Source organism: Cervus elaphus, chromosome 8, assembly GCF_910594005.1.
Source record: "Cervus elaphus chromosome 8, mCerEla1.1, whole genome shotgun sequence".
NCBI classification, from domain to species: domain Eukaryota; kingdom Metazoa; phylum Chordata; class Mammalia; order Artiodactyla; family Cervidae; genus Cervus; species Cervus elaphus.
In genome coordinates this window covers 27,520,832-27,542,709 of record NC_057822.1, presented here as the reverse complement: position 1 = coordinate 27,542,709, position 21,878 = coordinate 27,520,832, and the positions used below count along the sequence as shown (strand labels likewise).

The 21,878-nt window shown below is 55.3% G+C and overlaps 2 protein-coding genes and 1 long non-coding RNA gene across 14 annotated transcripts in view; 2 read left to right on the top strand and 1 right to left on the bottom strand.

The window, feature by feature from the left end:
• The first annotated feature begins 379 nt into the window (after positions 1–379).
• Positions 380–7,574, top strand: DES (desmin). Its single transcript, XM_043909946.1, has 9 exons — positions 380–1,154; positions 2,128–2,188; positions 2,309–2,404; positions 2,524–2,685; positions 2,857–2,982; positions 3,402–3,622; positions 4,904–4,947; positions 6,475–6,557; positions 6,775–7,574. Exons 1-9 carry the CDS (start codon positions 577–579, stop codon positions 6,814–6,816), a joined length of 1,413 nt encoding a protein of 470 aa, XP_043765881.1. The 5' UTR covers positions 380–576; the 3' UTR covers positions 6,817–7,574.
• A 4,577-nt stretch (positions 7,575–12,151) lies between these two features.
• The window catches only part of SPEG (striated muscle enriched protein kinase), a 60,761-nt gene continuing 51,034 nt past the window's right edge, over positions 12,152–21,878 (top strand). For 3 of the 12 annotated variants that reach the window (XM_043909935.1, XM_043909928.1, XM_043909945.1), the window contains exon 1: positions 14,171–14,914. In XM_043909935.1, the coding sequence (XP_043765870.1) occupies positions 14,527–14,914 (388 nt within the window). In that variant the 5' untranslated portion in view covers positions 14,171–14,526. Of the gene's footprint in view, positions 12,372–14,167; positions 14,915–21,415; positions 21,538–21,878 lie in introns of those variants that run through there. The other 9 variants (XM_043909930.1, XM_043909929.1, XM_043909936.1 and 6 more) reach the window with 8 other exon arrangements.
• On the bottom strand, positions 12,225–15,223 carry LOC122698649. The gene is made up of 3 exons (XR_006342388.1): positions 14,960–15,223; positions 13,551–13,650; positions 12,225–12,355 (listed from the first exon to the last, which is right to left on the bottom strand). It is a non-coding gene; the product is annotated as an uncharacterized LOC122698649 (long non-coding RNA).

Sequence of the window (21,878 nt, the reverse complement as noted above, 5' to 3'; positions counted from 1 at the left end):
CCACTTTCAGAGAATCTTTAGAAAAAAAGAAAAAGAAAAACAAAGGTGATTTGGAGACTGTCTTGGAAATAGGCCTTGGCTCTTCAGGAAATGACCCGAAGTATCTCCTTGGAGCCAAAAGAAACCCCCTCACACTAAATGGAAGCCTCTCCCCAGCTCTCTCCCCTGACCACCCCAGGAGGAGGCAGGCACCCAAAGACTGAAAGGGGTCTGGCCGGGGGCTCCAGACACGCTTGCGCCCCGGTGAAGCGGCTGGCAGGCCTGCCCAACCTCTGCCCCCCTAGGTCCGCCAGCCTCTCCCACATCCCGCAGGGGCCCCCACGCACCCGCCCGCTGAGGGGCTCAGGCCTCTTGCGGGGGAGCTGGCCTCCCCGCCCCCACGCCAGGGGCCGCCCTTTCCTGGCAGGACAGCGGGATCCTGCAGCTGTCAGGGGAGGGGCGGCGGGGGCTGATGTCAGGAGGGATACAAATAGTGCGGACGGCCGGGGGCCCTGTCTCCCCTCGCCACATCCACTCTCCGGCCGGCCGCCCGCCGCCTCCTTCTCCGCGCCGCCCAGCCTCGCCCGCGCCGCCACCATGAGCCAGGCCTACTCGTCCAGCCAGCGGGTGTCGTCCTACCGCCGCACCTTCGGCGGGGCCCCCAGCTTCCCGCTCGGCTCCCCGCTGAGCTCGCCGGTGTTCCCGCGCGCGGGCTTCGGCACCAAGGGCTCCTCGAGCTCGGTGACATCCCGCGTGTACCAGGTGTCGCGCACGTCGGGCGGGGCCGGGGGCCTGGGGGCGCTGCGGGCCAGCCGGCTGGGCGCGACCCGCGTGCCCTCCTCCTACGGCGCGGGCGAGCTGCTGGACTTCTCGCTGGCCGATGCCGTGAACCAGGAGTTCCTGACCACGCGCACCAACGAGAAGGTGGAGCTGCAGGAGCTCAATGATCGCTTCGCCAACTACATCGAGAAGGTGCGCTTCCTGGAGCAGCAGAACGCGGCGCTTGCCGCCGAGGTGAACCGGCTCAAGGGCCGGGAGCCGACGCGCGTGGCCGAGATCTACGAGGAGGAGCTGCGCGAGCTGCGGCGCCAGGTGGAGGTGCTTACTAACCAGCGCGCCCGCGTCGACGTCGAGCGGGACAACCTGCTGGACGACCTGCAGCGGCTCAAGGCCAAGTGAGCATCCGCGAGCGCCCCCAGAACCCCCTCCCTCTCCAGGGGCCGGGCACGGGCTAGGCCTGGGGCTGGGTCCAGTGGTCAGTACCCCGTCGTACCCAGGGTGAGGGTGGTCTAGCTGTGTTCCCGGGAGAGGGGGGAGAGACGCCTTGCCTCTCTCTCCCTGTGCTCTCAGGCTGCAGACGAGGCTACGGTCCCAGTTTTCTTGGGGACATCATGGAGTGGTAATGGGCGACCTTGGGAGACCAGGTGCTTCTTAAAAGCATCTTAAGATGCTGGGGTGATGTTTCTGGGTTCAGGTGGGCACATGGAAGGAGAAAGCAGGCCCATAGGCAGTGGGAGGGAGGGGACAGGTTGGTAAGAGACAAGGAAATCTGGGGCCAGCAGTAGCTCTCAGTTCATCTGTGATGAAGCCCTGTGGTTCTGGGTAGAGAGGGGATCTTGACCCCTGGCCAGACTTAAGCTTTACAGGGAGGGATGGATAAGCTGGAGGAAAGGGGAGAGTGAGTGGGGGTGGGAGGTTGCAGCCCTCAGACAGATTGGAAGACTGATTGTGGGCTCCACCAGGCTCCCTGTGCTTCAGGCAGCAAGAAAAAAGCAAATACTGGTGGGTCCTGCTTTTCTGCCCAAGTGATCACTGTCCTACCACCCAGGTCACAAACATTAAATGAGCACCTACATGGGCCAGGCTGGGGCTGGGGCCCGGGAACCTGGAGGTGGATAAAATAAGAACCCTGAGGTGGATAAAATAAGACGCGGTTCTTAATCCCAGGGAGGTCACACACTAGCGAGGACGCGGACTTCCAGGGTGTGGTTCCAGGGCAGAGATTGGAGCCACTTCCTGTCCCCTCCCTGTGTGGGCGGGCCCTCCTCACTCTATTCTGAGCCCACTCCCTGGGCAGCCCCCAGTCAGTCTTCTCCCCAGCCTGTTTGATCCTCACCATCTGTCTGTCCTTCTGCCTGTGTCTGCCAGGCTGCAAGAGGAAATTCAGCTGAAAGAAGAAGCGGAGAACAATTTGGCTGCCTTCCGAGCCGTGAGTCCTCTTGGTTCTCCAGCTGCCCTACCCCTTCTGTCCCCTCTATGTCACGCCTGGTCTCCCTCTGCCCTGCCCGGGTGATCAGTGTCCCTTTCCCTCTCGCTTGACCTTTCCCAGGACGTGGATGCAGCCACTCTAGCTCGAATTGACCTGGAGCGCAGGATCGAATCTCTCAACGAGGAAATCGCGTTCCTTAAGAAAGTGCACGAAGAGGTACTATGCCCTGGTGAAAGTGGCTGGAGTGGATGGTGGTGCTGCTGGACTCTGGGAGTTGGGGTGTGAGGCTACGTATGGGGGCTGGTTGGGGACTGAAGCCTAGCCATACCCTGCAGGAGATCCGCGAGCTACAGGCCCAGCTTCAGGAACAGCAGGTCCAGGTGGAGATGGACATGTCGAAACCAGACCTCACTGCTGCCCTCAGGGACATCCGTGCTCAGTATGAGACCATCGCGGCCAAGAATATCTCGGAAGCCGAGGAATGGTACAAGTCAAAGGTGAGACTCTGGCAGCTCCTCTGGCCCCCTCATTCCCAGTTTGGAGGTATTTCCTATGGCTCCATCCCTGGGGAGGAGGGTGAGCCCGGGGTCTCCATGCTTCCTTGCCCACCCCTTCCGGTATCCTGCATCCTCCCTGTCATCTCAGGGACCCTCTCTCTTTGCCCTTAGGTGTCCGACCTGACCCAGGCAGCCAACAAGAACAATGACGCGCTGCGCCAGGCCAAGCAGGAGATGATGGAGTACCGCCACCAGATTCAGTCCTACACCTGCGAGATTGACGCCCTCAAGGGCACCGTGAGTCCCTGCCCACCTCACCTGGCCCAGCCCTTCCCATCTGCGGCTCACGGTCTGTGACCTCCAGCCCACCACACACCCTCTCTGGGCCTCTGTCTCCTCATATCTACCACAGGGGTAGAAACAGACAGGTGGACTCCCGGGGCAGGGGGATGCTCTCAGGAATCGTGGGACTCCTGCGTGGAGGCAGGGAGCGTGGGCAGCCGTGCTCCCTTGTATCAGCTGTATTCTCTGAGATTCCACATAAGGCTTCATTTGAGTTCCGAGTTCCCTGGCTCAGAGGACTCTGACAAGTCCTAGGCTTGGCCATCTGGGGTGCCTCGCAGCCCAGAGACTGTGCCTCTCTCCATGCTGGGCCCTGCCTGTCCCCCCGACCGCCAGCACAGCCCATCCTTGACCTGGGCACCCCTCCCCTGCAGAACGACTCACTGATGAGGCAGATGAGGGAGCTGGAGGACCGCTTTGCTAGTGAGGCCAGCGGCTACCAGGACAACATCGCCCGCCTGGAGGAGGAGATCCGACACCTCAAGGATGAGATGGCCCGCCACCTGCGCGAGTACCAGGACCTGCTCAATGTCAAGATGGCCTTGGACGTGGAGATTGCCACCTACCGGAAGCTGCTGGAGGGCGAGGAGAGCCGGTGAGGGGCGAGGCAGAGGCTGACTGTGGGGTCCTGGAGGGGGTTGTGGTGAGGGCCCCTTCCTGCCCTGAAGCGGGGCTCAGGATCACCATCACAAGATCTAGAAACAATGTTATACAAGAGGCCACCACTCCGCTAATTATAGAAAATTAACCAAAGCCACCTGGGTAAAAAGTGATTTAATTAATAGCTTTTATAAAAAGAGAAATATAAGTATTCCCACATCCACCTTCAGAATTAAGAACCAGCAGCATAAAACCATATTCAGCAACTAGTAATAAAACATCACTGCCAGTCAAGGGAGAGATAGAAGCAGAGCCGGGAGTGATGAGGAAGGAAAGGGATGGGGCAGAGAGAGATGAATAGAGACAAATGGAACCGGGACATGATAGGCTAGGAGAGAAGGTGCAGAGACTCATGCTCAGAGGGTGCACACACACACGCACGTGTACACACACACATATGCTCACAGGAAAAGATGCAATGACATGCTCAGAACAAATCACCTTTAGACACAAAAACACCATACAACCAAAAAGGGACACAAGGGAACCTTCTTTGTTGATGGAAATGTTCTATATCTTGATTTGGACTGGTGGTTACTTGGATGTAGACACTGATCAAAACTCACTGGATTGAACTGTAAAGATCTGTACATTTCACTATGTAAACCTAATGTCAATTCAAAACAGGTCATTTACTCAACAAAATGATGCCCACTGATGCTCACAACAATGATAAAATCTGAAGTTTAAAAAAATCAGCTGACATATTTAGATACAGATTTATAGAGAGGAAGATTTCAGATACTGTAGAATAATATCCGCATATAATGACCCCTTGAGGTAGCTAAGGTCACATTGCATTTTCCCAGCTCTAGGCATAAACAGGGGTGGCAGTTCCTGGAACTTGCCTTCATGTGAGTGGACCAGAGATTCCCAGAGTGACTGGAGGGTGGGCACATGCAGTGGATGTCATCCACAGCTCCTGTTGATACACCCTGCAATGCCAAGGGCAAGAAAGATATCCGGGTACAGTGGAGGGTGCAGTGGGGGTCCTGGTGTCACACCAGCAGGTCAGAGATGGACTGGGTGATAGAAGGGACAGTTCCTGGGACAGCTCGAGTTGGCCTTTGGCCCCATGCCCCAAGCAGTGTTGAAGTCAGTGGGACTGGGACAGCTGAGGATGGTGTTCACAGAGGATCAGGGCAAGCTTTGAGGGGTGGTGATGAGAGAGATGGAGGGTCCTAACCCTTTGGGGGCCTGGTCTCTCTCCTTTTAGGATCAACCTCCCTATCCAGACCTTCTCTGCCCTCAACTTCCGAGGTGAGTGTGTGTTAGCAAGTGGAGGCTGGAGTGGCAGAGGGTAAGAGGCCAACATGGGCACTGCCCAAGGCCAGCCAGGAGGGGAGTATACACCACAGGGAAAGGACTGGGGTCTGGGGAACCGAAAGGGGGCTGCTACAGGAGAATGGGGAAGTTTAGGTAGAGGCATCTTCTGACAAAGGAAGATTTTTATTTTACTTTTTTATTTCATGGTGTTGTATTGTATGACCATGTCCCCTGCATCTTCTGGGCATATTAAGTGGCCAACAGTTTCTTTTTTCTAATGTATCCAAACTCTGAGGAGGTACTAGCGGTATCCTTGGGGACCTGGCAGCAGAAGCATCTAGAACCCTATGCCTGAGCTACAAGGCACCCACCACTTACTGTCTGTTTGATAAGATGCCAAGCACCCCCCACTGCCCTCCAGCTGCTTGTTGAATATTTCCAGCTTTCTGGAGCAAGATGTTGGGTGCTTGCTTTAAAAAATGAAGCCAAACCTTAGCAAAGCCAAACAATTAAAAGAACGAACTCCTAGGGCATTCTGCCATTCTGACATTAGTAATATGCAGATCGAGTGGCTTTCCAACCCGGAGAGCAGAAAAACACGCTCTAATGATACATTAGGAAAGCAAGTTGGAGTCCTTGGCAGCTTCGCCTTTCCTAGATCAAATCTTTTATATATTCGATGTTCATTTCCATCAGAAAAAAATACATGCCGTGCTCCACCGAGCTGCAATGTTCATCACAGGCTGGCTGACTGCTAAGGAGATTTATGAACACCAAACTCATAACACCAAGGACCTAAATTTGACCCTTCCAATAAAACTCAGAATGGCTCTTTTCCGTTAGCAGTTTATGCAGATACCAAGTGTGAGCCTTGCATTTAAAATCGCTTAATGCTTTTTCAAGTCAATAGTTCTGGGCCATGACAGGGCAAGTACCGCTGCTACCATTTATTTCACAGTGGGGAAACTGAGGCATGGAGGGGCAAGTGACTGGCCATCCGCACAATACATCAGTGACTGATTCCTGTCCATCTCTCTTTCATTAAGACATCAAGTTGTTCATCCGGAGACAAAGGGGGCTGGGGACCATGAGATCCTTCAAAAGAGTGCCTTGGTTCTGGGCTCTAGGGTCCTAACTGTCAGGGTACAAATTCCTGCAGGGATCTCCTGGGGACCAGGGGTGGAGAGGGAGCGAGGAGGGGTGCCGGTGGGGGTGGAATGCTGGGTGGCCTGGGGCCTAGGTGATCCCCCACCCTCTTGAACCTGCCAACACCTCAAGCACACCTGTTGGCTCCTCGTCTTCTCTCAGCCCTGGGACAGCCCCTTGGGTCTGCAGAGCCACCTACTGGGTGCTGGGCACCAGGACAGGTGAAGATGTTTTGCTGAAAAAGTAACAGGCCCATATTGAGGGGGTGGGCGTCTTCTGGGCTCTGCCCGGTGAGACCAGGGAAGGACTCCCAGCCACAGGAACAGCCCAGGTCTGGCCTGGGTCAGGCTGAGTGTGTGGATGAATCTGTTACAGAAACAAGCCCCGAGCAGAGGGGTTCTGAGGTCCATACCAAGAAGACGGTGATGATCAAGACCATTGAGACCCGGGACGGGGAGGTGAGTGGTCTGCCTAGTCCCCTTACCCCTGAGGTGGGGGGGTCTGTGGGGTGTGTCTAGGGGAGCTGTCAGCCAGGTGTCTTCTACCAGCTGTGTTGGTTCTGCCTGGGGGCATAGGGGTCTTCCACGCTGGGAACGAGGCGTTCTGGGGTCATGACTCCATCCGGTCATGACTCCAGCCAGCCCTGGGTTAGACTGGGTTTCTCTTCCTCTCCAGGTCGTCAGTGAGGCCACACAGCAGCAGCATGAGGTGCTCTAAAGCCAGAGACCTCTCTGCCACCAGAGACCGTGCTCACTTCTGTCCTCACTGCCTCCTAAAGCCAGCCTCCCTCCGTCCCAGGGCACCACCCCCAGCCACAGTGCTCCCCTCACAGCCTCTGACCCCTGCTCACTGCGACCACCCCTCCTGGTCCCCACAGGGGACATGGCCCAACCCTCCCAGGCACAGGGAGCCCCTGCTATGTGAGGTCTGGATGTTGAAGTGAGGGGGCCTGGCCCTGGGCCACCCCTGGAGTGTGCTGGGCAGGGCCAGACTGGAGCCAAGACAAGGCACTGACCCTGCCCTTCCCACCTCCATGACCTCAGGCTCTAGCGTGTGGCTTTGGAGAGGACTCCAGAGCAGGATGTAGGAACCCCTCAGGGTCAGGTCAAGCCCTGTGGACCTCCCCACTGCCCCCTCCCCAGCCTGAGTCAGAAAGGCAGCATCCTTAGCAAGCCGGGCAGGTAACTGGGGACATAGACCCCCGTGGGGACTGGGGGGCTTGAGACTGACCCCGTGGTCCCTTACTTTCCCGAGGTGGGCTTACAAAGCAGGGGCTGCAAGAGAGAACCCCCGAAGGTGCCAGATGTGGGAGCAGGAGATGCAGAAAGAGAGAGGGTGGGCGAGATGCTGGAGAGAAGAGGAGAGAGGAGAGAGCGGTCTCAGGCAGGTGGCAGGGGGGCCCACCTCCCCGTGCCTGCCCCTTCCCTGCTGCAGGGGCTCTGAACAGAAACAATAAAAAGTTAAGCACAAGCCTAGTACGGCCCCTGCTGTTTTGACTGCCAAGTCTTCTCAGAGAGCCTTGTCGCACTACCTATCTTTTTTTTTTTTTTTTGGCCACATAACACAACATGTGAGATCTTAGTTCCCCAACCAGGGATTGAACCTATGCCCTTGCAAGGGAAGCATGGAGTCCTAACCACTGGACCACCAGGAAATTCCTTGTATCACCTCTTGAGGTGGACTGTGTGCTGCCCTCCTGCCCAGCCAGACTGTCCCCCAGAGCCTGTCACCCCTTCGGTTCCCAGAGCCTCGCAGCCTGGCTGTATGTGTGTAGCATATGGTGGGGGGAGCTTTTGTTGGGGACTCACACATACCTCTTGCTAGGCCCCATTACCAGGACTGCCCCCACGGACTTCTCTGAAGTAGGGCTCCTGTGGTCCTTGCCTAAGGTAGCTTACACCCTCTTCCCACTAAACCTGCATCTTCGAAGCTCAAAGGCCAATTCAGGAAAAATAACCTTGTTAAGAAAAACAGAAAGCTCTATCTTATCCTTGGAGAAGAAGACTCACTGCTCTAAAGATGTCAAGTCACCCTATGTTAGCTTATAATTTCAGTGTAATACAATCTTAACTAAAATAAAAACAAATATAAAAATAAATAAATACAATCTTAACTAAAATACCAAAGGGAAATTTTGGGAGAATTTGGGAAGATAGGAGGGAATGTAGGACGTATGAAAAAAAAAAAAACCCAGAAAATCATAAAATAAAATATTAACATATATCTTAAAGGTTTCTGTGGGGAAACCTTAATTATTCAGTACTGGGCATGGTAGCTATGGACTGGGGCAGCGGTGAAATCTGTCTTTTCACTCCTTTCAAAAATTAAATTCCAGGTGGATCAGAGATTTAGGAAGCTTGATAGATCCATGTAGGTCTCTGTCTTCCAACCACCCCTCAGATTTAAGAGGTTACCCTTTAGAAGCAGGAAGAGGGTAGAGATCACAAACATGATAAATTCGGACATTTTGTAAGGGAAATAAATCCAATAGAGATTTAGTCCTAAAGTCCTTAGTATGCTGTTCCTAACTGGCTTTTCTCAGAAGGTTCCAAAAGCCTTTCTGGTGTCTCCTCCCCCTTCCTGGATGCAGCCCTGGCTCATGAGTTGCCAGGCTTCCCCCGTAACTTGTGTGGTCCCTCCCTCCAGGGCTCCAGGAAGGACCCCCTTTTCAAGGTATGCTATCCTTCATCTTGCCCTGGGAGCATCTGGAGCTAAACCTCATGTCCCTCACCCTCCCTTCCTTTCCCCCCAATCCTCCAACAGAGTGAACCCTGCAGGCCCTAGAACACTCCATCCCCGCAATTAACCGGTGGTGGGCCCCCAAGAGAAATAAGCAGGAGCATTTCCTGTGCACACTGTGATGGAGGCGGGTGGCACCTTCTTATCCTGAGCCTATGGGGGGCCCTGGAATCTGAGCTCCTCTCTGTGTGAGAGAGACTCCTGGGTGAGGTGGGCCCACGTGGATGTGGTGGTGTACGTGTACCTGTGAGTAACCTCTGGAGTCTCTCAGCTTGCTCTTCCCCTTGAATGAGTTCTGAGCACTTATCTACCCCACAAAGGATAAAGGGACATGAGGTCAGAGAAAGGCTTAGAGGCTTCCCTACTTTCCCAAAAAAGGCTTAGGTGCAGACTGGTCACTAGAAGGAGAGAGTGGAGGACTCTAGACTGGCAGATCCAGACCTCAAAGGCCCCCAGACCATGACTTGCCCCCTGGGGCCTTGCCCCACATCTTGACCAGCTGTCCTCAGGCTCCGCTTGAATGTCTCTGGGGTCTAAGAACACATTGCCTCTTCAGGGGCCCCTTCTTGCTGGGACAGCTCTGAAGATCAGAAAGCCCTTCCTTCTCACACATGTCCCTGTGATGGCTACCCATCTGTCCTCAGAGAAGGGAGGAGGCCCAGGGGAAAGCATGGTCTGAGTTGAGCCTTCCTGGACTGGGGTTTCTGGTTCTAAGCCCTCTGCTTTGCCCGTCTCCCTGGGAGTTGGACAGTGACCTAGGAATCTGGGGCAGAGGAGATGCATGTGGCCTGATCCCAGAGAATGGACAAAAATAAACTGAAAAAGATCTGGGTCTCCGGTGGTCATACACATACACCCAGATCTTCAGGTGCACCCACGCACACATACACCCCACCCCCTCCATGGCTAAAACTCTCCCTACTCCTTGGGAACTGGCGTCTGAACACTGAGAAATAAGAGGGTTCAGAGGGCTGACCAGCTTCCCACCATGGGAGCAGTTCCAGACCAACTCAGGCCCCACCTGAGCACGTGGAATGGGAAGGATTGTGGAGGCAAACATGTCCATAAGCCAAGAACTGACGTCTCAGCAGGCCGTTTCCTATCCTGTCTGTCCACTCTGGCTATCCCGCCACCCCTGTGCCTGGAGACAAAGCATTCCACTCACTCCCCACTTCTCTCACTCCTCCTCTGACCACCAGCCTGCCCAGGACTCATATGCAAATCACTGACCTTTGATTCAACACCTAAAATGTCAGCTAACCAAGAACAAGGTTTTCATTCATTATATTCACTACTCCAGGTGCCCGGAAGAGGGCTTTGTCCATAGAAGGTGCCCATCAAATATTTAAATACTTGTTGAATGAATACCCACTGGGCACTTTTATTTACTTTTCTCTAAATTAAATATTTACCAGAAAGGTTGACGGTCCCCACTTCATTCACTGATTCATCAGTAAGCTTTTGCCATGTGCCAGGCACATGGTGCCTCATTATGACTTGGAGGAATGTCTCCACGGCCCAGAGAGATGGGTGGACTGCCAAGGTCACACAGCGTATCATTGGCAGAGGACGGGGGCCCCTGCTCCTTGGCCTCCAGAGCGCAGATTTCTTTCCATGACACCACAGGCTTGTGATTGCAAAGCAGGGCAGACTGGCAGCACACACCAGCCGGGCGCCAGGCCTCGGGGCACAGTGGGGCCGCTCTGAGGGACAGATGAGCGCCTTGCAGCCAGCTGCTCTGGGTGAGGGCCCTGGCGAGGGCCGAAGGGTTTCCGGCGTCACAGCCAGTGCGGGCTCCTCCAGGAGAGGGCGCCCGCGACTTGCCAGGGCCTGTGCCCTCCTGACCCAGGCCCGCACACTCCTGCCCACACCTCAGCGAAAGCCCCCATTGTGGTCATTCAACCAGGAGAGGATGAGCGACGTTCCAGGCTCTGTGCCAGGCCCTTTTAAATAGTTAATATTTGTTTTAATATTTAATATAATAATTTAAAGCCATCACAACAACCTAAGTCAGATCATGTAATTCCTCGGCTCAGAATCCTCTGAGATGGCTTCTCGTTTCACTAGGAATAAAAGAGTCATGGCCTACAAGATGCTAGGCTATCTGGCCCCTGCTGCCTGTCTGACCTGTCCCTCCAGCTCCCCCACACTGCCCTCAGCCCTGCTCTTCTGGAGCCCACAGGGTATATGCTTCCTGGAGCAGTCCTGCCCAGACTTCTGCTCCCTCTGCCTCCTCACCCCTTCAAGATTGGCTCAACTATTCTGCGTGAGGCCAATTCCTACCACTCTGTTTCAAAGTGCAAGCCCCCCACCACACTCCCATCTCCCGTGTGTGTGTGTGTGTGTGTGAAGTCACTTTAGTTGTGTCCAACTCTTTGTGATGCTGTGGACTGTAGCCCACCAGGTACTCTGTCCATAGGATTCTCCAGGCAAGAATACTGGAATGGGTCGCCATTTCCTCCTCCAGGGGATCTTTCTGACCCAGGGATCGAACCCGAGTTTCCTGCACCTCCTGCATTGGCAGGTGGTTCGTTTACCACTAGCACCACCTGGGCAGTACCCCCCACTCCCATCTCCCTTATCCTGCTTCATTGCCTCAGAATACTTATCTTCTACTGATCTTTATAATTTGTTTCTCTATAGTTGTCTCCTTCCTTGAATATAAGCAACAGGGGGGTAGGAAGCCTTGTCTGTTTCTTTTTAAAAATTTATTTATTTTTGGCTGCACTGGGTCTTTGTTGCTGTTGCAATCTTTCTCTAATTGAGGCGAGTAGGGGCTACTCTCTAGTTGTGGTGCATATGGGTGTTTCCTTGTGGTGGCTTCCCTTGTTGCGGAACACAGGCTCTGGAGCACAGGCTCTGGTAGTTGTGGCATGGGATTAGCTGTCCTTCGGCAAATGGAAATCTTCCTGGACTAGGGATCAAACCCATGTCCCCTGCATTGGCAGGCAGATTCCCAATGACCGGACCACCAGGGAAGTCTCCCTTGTCTGTTTTGTTTGCTGCTATTTCCCTAGTGGCCAGCACAGTGCCAGGCACACTGGAGGAACTCAAAAATGTCTGTTGAATGAATGAATAAACCCTGAGTTGGGCTACTCCCAATTTATAGTTGAGGAAACTGAGGCTTAAAGATGTTAAATAACTTGATCAAGATCACAGAGTTAATTTATTCAACCAACCAGCCAACGTTTATTTGCAGACCACCTACCACATTCCATGCAAATTGTTGAGGTATAGTGCTAGGAGGTTTTGGGTTATTGGTTTTTTAAAAATAGTCTCAAATCTTTCAGTCTTGGTGTTCCGTTTGCTTACAATGTCTTCCTCCCCTCCCCATTTTTACTTTATAGAATTCAATTTACGTTTGAGAATTCAACATCAGTGGTTGCCTGAGTTGGTGGAGGGGGCATGGTTGACTATGAAGGAGAAGCTCAGGCCCATCTTTAGGGTGATGAGACTGTTCTGTATCGTCCTGGGGAACCAGGGGCACAGTCGTCTGCATTTGTCAAAACCAGCAGAACTGCACAGCACAAAAAGTAAGTGTTAATATACGTAAACTAAAGCCAAAGATTTCATTCCGCAAGGCTCTCATCCCTGTAGACATAATCCAGTGTTTACATGGTTTCTTCTCTGCCCTCTCAGTGTACACACACACACAAGCACACTTTGACTTGAGCCTCCCAGAATGACATTAGGGGTGGGGGAGGGTTAGCTTCCCCGGTGGCTCAGAGGGTAAAACGTCTGCCTGCAATGCAGGAGACCTGGGTTCAATCCCTGGGTGGGGAAGATCTCCTGGAGAAGGAGGGTGCAGGGAGGGATAAGGGAAACTTTCTCCATATAATGACTCCCAGCTCCTCCGTGCTTTTCCCAGGCTTCTTCCCTCAGGGCTCAAGGTCAGGTCTGGGTCTCTCACCTAAACGTTTTTTAAGCTTTTTATTTTGAGATCATTGTAGATTCACATGCAGTTCTAAGAAACAGTACAGAGAGATCCTGTGTATCATTCATCTGGTTTCCTCGAATGGTAACATCTTAGATAATTCTAGTGCAATATCACAGCCAGGAAACTGCCATTGATACAGTCCACCATCTTCTTCAGATTTTATCAGTTTGTGCACTCATTAGTGTGTGTGTGTGTGTGTGTGTGTGCGCGCAGGTATTTGGTTCTATGCAATTTTATTACATGTGTAGATTCACATGACTACCATCAGAGTTAAGACACAGATCGTCTCATCATAAAAGTCTTACTTAGACTTTTAAAAGCAATAATGTCCTCGCTTGACTTTTCTCAAAGTATGGCTCTCAGGTGCGTCAGAGTCACTGGGCTACTGACGGGCCAATTCTGGGCCCTCCAGGGCCCCATACTTTACCTGCACCTCTGGGAGTGGAGCTTGGAAAGCTGTGCTTTTAACAGAGGCCCATGGACAGGGGAGCCTGGTGGGCCATGGTCCATGGGGTCGCAAAAAGTCGGACACAATGGAAGTGGCCTGGCACAGTACACAATACTTTGAGAACCACAGGTTCTAACTGGCTTCCAAGTCTCCCAGCTTGAATCCACCCTCCCCACTGTGGCTGCCAGAGGGATCCTTCTAAAAAACAGCTCTGACCATATTATCCTACCGCTTAATGCCCTGCAGCGCGCCACTGCCCTGCCTCGCCCTAGGCCATCAGGATAGAGACCTTATCAAGCAAATGTCCTGTCAGGTCCCACCTCTCACCTGGCCCACTGAGGCTCAATCCTTGCAGACTCCTCTGATTCTCCTTTTGGCTTCGCTGGGTGGCTTGTGAGATTTTCCTTCTGCTACCAGAGCTCGAACCCTGTGCGTTTGGCAATCAAAGTGCGGAGCGGAGTTCTAACCACTGGACGGCCAAGGAATTCCCCAGACTCCTCTCATTCTTAGCACACATCATCTACTTTCATCATGCTCTGATTTTGGTCATGCTGTTCCCTCTGCCTGGAACGTCCTTCCCACTCTTTTCTGCCTGTTGCAACTCTGTACAACGACTCAGTTCTTACAAATGAGGATGTGGAGGTTGAGAGAGGTTTGATGTCACCCAGCAAGTAAGGGCAGGGACTAGCTGGGCGCCGGTCCACCTGACTTCCTGCTCCAGGTCTTTCCGTTCACCACGGCCGTCATGGAGGCTGGGGGAAGCCACTGGTCCCTCTTCCCCAGCCTCTGCTCACCTCCACTTGGGCCTGCTTGCCCACCCGGACCTTCTCTCTCTCTCTCCCCCAGCCGCGTGGGGCTGGGAATCAGAGACCCAGGAGAAGGGAGGAAGGGAAATGGGATTTAGCCCAAGGGTAACCCGACTCCATGAGTGGGTGGCTGGGGGGCGGGGCACACCACAGGGTAGAGGGCTTGGAAAAGGCCTCGGGGACCCCTGTAAGCCAAGTGGGGGGGCGACGGGGACTCCTAAAGGGGGGAGAAGAAGCAGAGTCGAGTCCAAGTCCCCTCCTCTGCCGCCCCCTCCCCCCACTGCGCCCTCGCAACCCGAGCCGGGGGGCCTAAAAATAGCCCCCGAGGCGCAACCGCGGCCGCCCCGGTGACCTTCTGGGTAGCACAGGCCGAAGGCGGGCGGGCGGCAGGAAGGCAGGGCGCCGGCCCCCCAGGACTCATCTCCCAGGGCAACATCCCCCGGGTGCCCCCGTGGCCGTCCAGTTCCGGCGTCTCCCCAGCTCAACTCGCAGAGGCCATGCAGAAAGCCCGGGGCACGCGAGGCGAGGACGCGGGCACCAGGGCACCCCCCAGCCCCGGGGTGCCCCCGAAGAGGGCCAAAGTGGGGGCCGGCGGAGGGGCGGCGGCCGCGGTGGCCGGGGCGCCGGTCTTCCTGCGGCCCCTGAAGGACGCGGCGGTGTCTGCGGGCAGCGACGTGCGGCTGCGGGTGGTGGTGAGCGGGACGCCCCAGCCCAGCCTCAGCTGGTTCCGGGATGGGCAGCGCTTGCCCCCGCCGGCCCCCGAGCCCAGCTGCCTGTGGCTGCGGAGCTGCGGGCCGCGGGATGCCGGCGTGTACAGCTGCAGGGCCCAGAACGAGCGGGGCCAGGCCTCCTGCGAGGCGGTTCTCACTGTGCTGGAGGTCGGAGGTAATGGGGAGGTGGGGGCCAAGCCGGGGGGAGGGGGGTGCTCACAGGTAGAGAAGGTTACCCGGGCCGGGCCGCTGCTCGGTGGAGGCGTCTGTTCATCAGTCTTTCTCCGGGTGCTCTGGCTTCTTAGCTGTACTGACCCAGGAGTGCCCGTCAAGAGGAAAGTGCAGGAAAAGCGGGTGTCAAGGTCAGAGGTTAAGGGTCAGCGTTTGGTAAGCCAAGCCTGAGCCCCACTCAGGCCTCTCTGAGCATTGCATAGTGGGAACCCTCCTAGTTTCCCTGTAGAGAGGGGCATCCTGGGGAAACTGTTTTCACCAGCTCTCATAATTTAGACTCGGAATCTGCCTCTTCAGACGTGCCTGTATGTCTTAAGGAGGAGACGGGCTCCCCTGGTCTGGCTGTGGTGTTGAGGGGATGGGTCAGAACTCCTCAAAGTCCAGTGCCAGGGTAGGTTGGTGTGGTCAGCACTAGGCTGGTTGGAAGGGGCCAGTGGGTGGACAAGTACGGAGAAGGTGCAGAGCAGCAGGCGGTAGAGCCTGGGTTGGGGGTTCCCAGCACAGATGGAGGGGAATGCCTGAGAATCCACACGCAAGCACGCCCATGTGCATGTGCACGGGTGGGCAGTGCAGGGGTCTGGTGGTGCCAGCAGATGAGGGGTTTGTGGAATTGGTATGGGAAGTGCATGGGCCATGTCTACCCGAGGTTCAAAGGGCATGGAAGGGGGCATGGCCCTGCCTGTGTGTGTGAAGGGGTGGGTGATGGTCGCAGGTGGAAGGGAAGGGGCATAAGACTTGGCCCTGTGCTCAGGGTCCTGCTGGGGCTGGTATGGGTGCAGGCCAGGGCCGAATCTCCTTGGGTCAGTGTTTTAGGCTTCCTTTTTGACTTCCTCGGCCCCTCAACCAGTTCTTCTCTAGGCTGAAGACAGAATCTCAGCAGACTGAGTCTTAAGAAATAGACTTCCGAGGAAGAAAACTGCAATTGAGGGAGATGGCAAAGAGCTTGGAGATCATGAGTTTGTCCTGGACATTTTCAGGAGGGAATTCTCACTCTGGCTGGGTAGTGTCATATAGGGGGACATGCTGAGGGGCTGAAGAGGAGGCATACCATGCTCTCCGGGTATAGCGGGCTGCACGGCTCTAGCATCCTGAAGGAACTCAGCAGCCAGAGGGTAAAGAAGGCCGTGGGGTGCAGCTGTCAGGAGCTAGAGCAGGGGCTCAGCCTCCCTCTGCCAGCATCTCCACTCTCTCCCTAGCTCTGCCCTGCCCACCTTCCTCTTCAATGACCGAGAAGGCCAAGGCTGGCTTGTTTTGGTTGGCTTCACACCGGGCCAGGTACAGGCTTTCCTCGCATCCACTCTGGGTTCAAGGGCTGGGGCTCGTCCTGGCAGAACTCTGAGCTGGGGAGGGATCAGACTCCTTGGGGGTCTTTGTTCAGGGGCAAAGGGGGCTGAAAACAGAACATAAATAAAGGCACAATCTATAGGTTGATGAGAACACACTTGGAGGAGAGAGATACGGGGCAGAGCGAAGTGCTGAGAAGGAGCTTGGTGTCATTATGTTTGTTTAGAGTCAGAAAGAACCACAGAGAACTGCACGTCCCAAAGGCTGCCTTTTACGGGTGAGGATGCTGTAATCCAGAGCAGAGGGGGAGGCCATGACTAGCTGTCTGCTTAAAGACAAACAGCTAGTTATGCCCATCCCAGATCTCAGAACCCAGTCCTCTGAGTTTGGGCTCTGGGGGCCTTTTTACCTCTAAAGTTCTGGAGGGAGGAGAGAGAAAAGGGAGGCGGAGCTGTCCTTTGTATGGAGGGGAGGGCCTTTCTGACGATGAGAACCTCCTTGGTCCCCCAGAGTGGGGGGAGTGACAGGATGCTAGAGCGCCCCCAGCCCCTCTGGAATCCAGGTAGCAGGGTCAGCAGAGCTGAGCCCTGGCTGGGCATACCTAGCCAGAGGCCAGGAGGCCAGTCTGCAGGCTGCTGTAGTGGAATTGCATGTTTGAAAGGCTGGGGTGAGGAAAGGACCCTGGGTGCTGGGGGACTGGATTGGAGACCTTTTGCCACTCATGTCAAAACAGGAAGAGGGTTGGGCTGCAGCAAGTCACACCTGAGAACTTTTTCATACTGGTAAAAGCTTTGCCCCAATAGCAGCTTTGCAATTGTGATTCATTGGTAATAATTCTTAGTAGCAATGAATTGTAATATGCTGCTGTGTGGCAGGCAATATGCTCTTGTACCCTTTGATGTATCATTTAAGTCCCACAGCAGCCCTAGGGAACCTGAGGCCCAGAGGGATTAAATGAAGCATCTTGGTTGTACTGATAGGAGGTGGCAAGGCAGGGATGGAAGCCTGGGTCTGTCCCACTGCCAAGAACCACGGACTTGACTACTATGCCCCTCCCACCTGATTGGTGAGGGAGGGGCTTTGCTTTGGTGATGTTGGCTGAGTCTGGCTTCCTCCTCTTCCTACTACCCACCTTCCACCAGTTCCTGCCCAGCGAGAGGTCTGGTCAAGGTCAGTTGGGCAAACAGCTCAGCATTGCTCAGACTTCCTCATGGAAAACTTTCTTGGTTGGGATCAATACCAGGAGGACTTCAGGGTTCTCGAGGAAGTCCAGCCAGGACCTGGCTTCAGAGAGAAGGAGGCAGTTTCCTGGCTGGGATTGCCATCTGGCTCGGCAAGACGGGGTGATGCTAAGGTTCCTGGCACTTCTGAAGCCCAAGATGTTAGCTCAGGGATAGAGGGATATTGGCATGGTTGGGGAAGCTGGGGCCTTGAGAAGACAAGAGGGCTGCAGGCTGGAGAATTTGGAGGATGCAAAATAGGAGGGTGGGATTTGGGGGTATAGAAATGAGGAAAGACTAGGAATAGTGAAGATGGCAGAGATGCAGGATACTTGTAGAGTATTTAACATGTGTAAAGCACCCTGTCTTATTTCAGTATTTAGTCTTCTAAGTTCCAGGTTACTGTTATGACCATTATACATAGAAGAAAAACTGGAGTTCAAAGAGGGAATTTACCCAGCGTCACATAGCGAATGAGGTGACAGAGCCAGATCTGAGTCTAGGTCCACAGTGCCTGTCCTCAGAAAGAGAAGCGTGGGAAGACTGAGGCTAGGATCTAGCAATTATCCCTCTGTCGGTATCCCCAAGTATCCCTCTGCCAGCATCTCCACTCTCTCCCTAGCCTCTGCTGTCTCCAAAATAGGCAGGCATTCTTCTCTGTCAAAACATCAGGCTCCCATTTGGATGGGCTGAGAAACTATGTGCCAGTCAAGTAATCAGGGCAAGCGCCACCCTCAAAGCTTGGGGCATGTGTGACTGGAGAGGGAGGCCTGTACTGAAGGGTGGGGGTTAAGAAGAAGAGAGGACAGCCAAGGGAAGGCACAAGCTGATGATGCTCACCGTGTTTGGCAGTCAGAAGTCTCATAGCCAGGGCCTGGGGGACCCCAGTGCCAACCAGAAGGGCCAAAGGTTAACAGATGGTAGTAAACCATGCAGGAGACTTGAAGGCATGGAGAGGAGAGATTAGAGAGAAGGAGGGAAGGCCAATTTAGCAAGAGAAAGGTTGGGGACTCCAGCAGGAACTGCCTGCAGCTGGATGATACAGTATCATCTATTTCACCTAGAATGTGGACAGTGTGGAAGAAAAGCCAGGAGGAAACCAGCATGGAGTTGGGAATGGGTATGGAGAGTGGCCCCCTCCATTCATGCCAAGTCCTAACTAGGGAGAGGGGGAGGGGCCAGATCGGGAGCAGTGAGGAGCCCTGGAAGGGGAGAAAGAGAACAGAGAGGCTGTGAAGTCAGCCAAAGCCCACACAGGAGAACTTTCCTAAAGGGAGGGCAGCCCTCCCAGGAAGAAACAAGATGGTCACGTCTCCAGTTTCTAGAAAAGGGTCTGGGTCAGAACAGAGACGGGAGGAAGACTGGAGAATGACCTGCTCCAGCAAGATTCATAGTCCCCATCGCCCCACCCCCATCCTCACCACCAGCAGCTCTGTGCCCCCTCCCGGAGTGCCCACCGAGTGCCCGTCACTGTGCTAGGTGCTTGAGATTTATGAGTCGGGGGAGGGGGGAAGACCAAAATCCCTGTCCTCTTAGAGATGACATTCCAGGGAGGGAACACATTATGTATGCAATAATCATAACTTTATGAAAATTATATAGTATGTCAGAAAATCAGAGCAGGGTGAGCAGGAGGAAGGAAGGGAGAAGGCTAGAGCAGGGCAGGAAAGAGGGGGGTGTGGGTGTCTGGCTCAGTGGAGGGTCTTTGTGAGAGATGAGACGTGGTATGATGATGGCTTTTCTGTGGTTAAGGGGACATGCTGGCGGGGCAGAAGTTGGAAGTCTGGTTTGGAGAAATGGCAGGGCGGCCCAGCTGCCCAGCCTTGGAAGAAAATGGGGCATTCAGGGGCCAGCTCGGGGAGGCCCACCCTGAGAGCATGCCCCAGGCTGGCCTGTGTGGGTGAGCAGTGCGAGCCCAGAGCAGGAACCGAGTCTCATGTGCCCCTCTTCAGCCCAGCTGTCCCGTCACTCACGCCTGCTGCCCATTGGTTATTTTTGCTATGGAATGTGCCAGCCCCTCGGATTCTCCTGGGGAACAGGGGCTCAAGTTACCCCCTCTCCTTACTAAGCTCCCCCATCTGTGAGTGGGTGTGTTTGGGGGTGGGCAGGGAAATTGCCTATGTGTGTCCAGAGTCCTCCGGCTGGAACTGATAAAGACATACACGTGTCCCCTTCTCATTGCACGTCCTGTGTGTGTGTCTGTAGGTGCGACCTCTGCGTCTGGGGGTCTGGGTAACAGGACTGCCTGCAGGCACTCAGAACGTACAAGACATGACCCTAAAACTTTAAAGAGCCACAAAACTCAAACAACTTCGGGAGCCAAGTAGAAACTGAAAAGGAGAGGGGTGGTCTTGTCAGCAGTTGAATTTGAGCAGGCTTGCCCCACTTAAAATATTGTGCAGGCTGAACAAAACTCATCAGTTGGCTCAGTATTTATTTTGGACCCATGCTTTAAAGAAAAAAAGTTAGGGTCCTCCTAACCAATCAGCATATGAGGTTTTATGGCATGGTGGTCAGTAACTCAGTCACGGTGCCTGGGTGAGAATCCCTGGCTCCCAACTACAGGCTCTGTGACCTTGGGCAAGTAACCTCTCTGTGCCTCTGTGCACAGATTGAGTTTATTCATATAAAGTGCCTAGGCCATTGCCTGGTAAATACTAAGCATGCTGTCAGTGTTAATGACTTTGTAGTCACATCTCAGCAACCAGGATTGGCACCACTTGTGTGTACTGGGGTGGGGATTCCGATCTGGGCAATCATGGAGGCACAGAACCTGTGCGGCTTTGGCTAAGTGATAGGACTTGTCTGAGCCTTAGTCACTTGTTGATTACATGGAGTCAGTTAAATGTTCATAAGAGTTTCAAGCTCACAGGGTTGTTGTCAGTGAGGTAACGTTTATAAAGTGCCTGAAGTTGCTCAGTCATGTCTGACTCTTTGCGACCCCATGGACTGTAGCCCTCCAGGCTCCTCTGTCCATGGGGTTTCCCAGGCAAGAATACTGGAGTGGGTTGCTATTCCCTTCTCCAGGGGATCTTCCAACCCAGGGATCAAACCCAGGTCTCCTGCATGGCAGGCAGATTCTTTACCATCTGAACCACCAGGGAAGCCTGATAAAGTGCCTGGCACTTAATAAATGTTTAGGAAACTTAGTTATAATGACTGTGTGTGGGGGTGGGGAGGGGTAGCGTTTTGTGCAGGCAAAATATGCATGGTACGAAATGCCAGGAGGATAAAGAAAATTTGATGTGTGCTCACCCATCACATGAGAAGTTGGGTTATATTTGTGAATAACAGGAAAATCTTTGGGCACCTTAGCTCGTGTGTGTGTGTGTGTGTGTGTGTGTGTGTATGCCAGGGTGCAGGGACAGAGGACCTAAAATAAGGGAACTTGAGGGCCTTCTCTGACCTTCCTGAGCAGCCTGAGGGGGTTCGCGTTCTGGGTGCAGGTCACTAGGAGGACCGTGCCCTGTGTATGATCCGGGCGCCCCCGCCCGGCGCCGCAGCCCTGCGATGTGTCGGGTACTGCCTGGCAAGGCGGACGGGCGCGCATGTTTGTGGAGTGAGCCAGTGGAGATGCGGCTGACCTTCTGGAGCGGCCCCGCGGGAGGCGGGCGGGGTGGTGTGGACGCCGCGCTGGGCGGCCAATGAGCGAGTGGCCCGAACTCTCCTAGGGGCCACTGCACCCTTTTCTGTGCCTCAGTTTCCCCATGTGCCCAGGACCCAGGAGGCCGATGCGGGGTGGGGGAGCCGCGAGGCAGGTGATCGCCGCCCCCGGGGACGCAGGGCAGCCAGCAAGGGAAGGGGCTCCTGGGGGGGTGCGGGCTGGCGGGGGAAGGGCGGGCTCCGGCCGCCGCCGCCGCCGCCGTCGCCGTCTTCCCCCCGCCCCGGCTCCCGCGGCCCCGAGGCTCCTTCCGCCACCGGCGCCGGCCCCCGCCAGCTCCCCGCCTCGCCCCCGGCCCCGCCTCCGACTCCGCCCCGCCCCCGCCCGTCCCCTCCTCGCCCGGCCGCCGGCCCGGCCCCCTCCCCCGCCATGAAGAAGCTGTGGGTGAAGAAGCGTTTCCAGGTGAGGGCTCCGGGGGCGGGCGGCGCCGGGAGGGGGCAGGAAGGGCTGGGCGCCCCGGAGGGAGGGCGGGTCGCCGCGGCGGGGCCCGGGGGAGGGGGCGCCGGAGCCGAGCCTGCCCCACCCCGGCGGCCCAGGCAGCGGGCAGGGCGCGCTCCAGGGGGCTCCCCGGCCTACGTCAGGCCCCTCCCCGCGCCCAAGGGCAGAGCCCCCCGCCCCCCCCAACCCACAGCACCCGCGATCGCCGCGACCCCCGGGCCCCCCCCCCCCCGCAGCCGCCCTCGGCGTGGAGCGCCCACGGGCTTCTGTACCACCTCTCGCCGCTGTCCAACCCCTCCGTGCCC

Excerpts from the sequence above, each read along its gene's own strand:
- DES (XM_043909946.1), top strand. The coding sequence starts at position 577 with ATGAGCCAGGCCTACTCGTCCAGCCAGCGGGTGTCGTCCTACCGCCGC. Across the intron at positions 2,405-2,523 it reads TTAAGAAAGTGCACGAAGAG|GAGATCCGCGAGCTACAGGC; the intron begins GTACTATGCCCT and ends CATACCCTGCAG. Across the intron at positions 3,623-4,903 it reads CTGGAGGGCGAGGAGAGCCG|GATCAACCTCCCTATCCAGA; the intron begins GTGAGGGGCGAG and ends CTCTCCTTTTAG.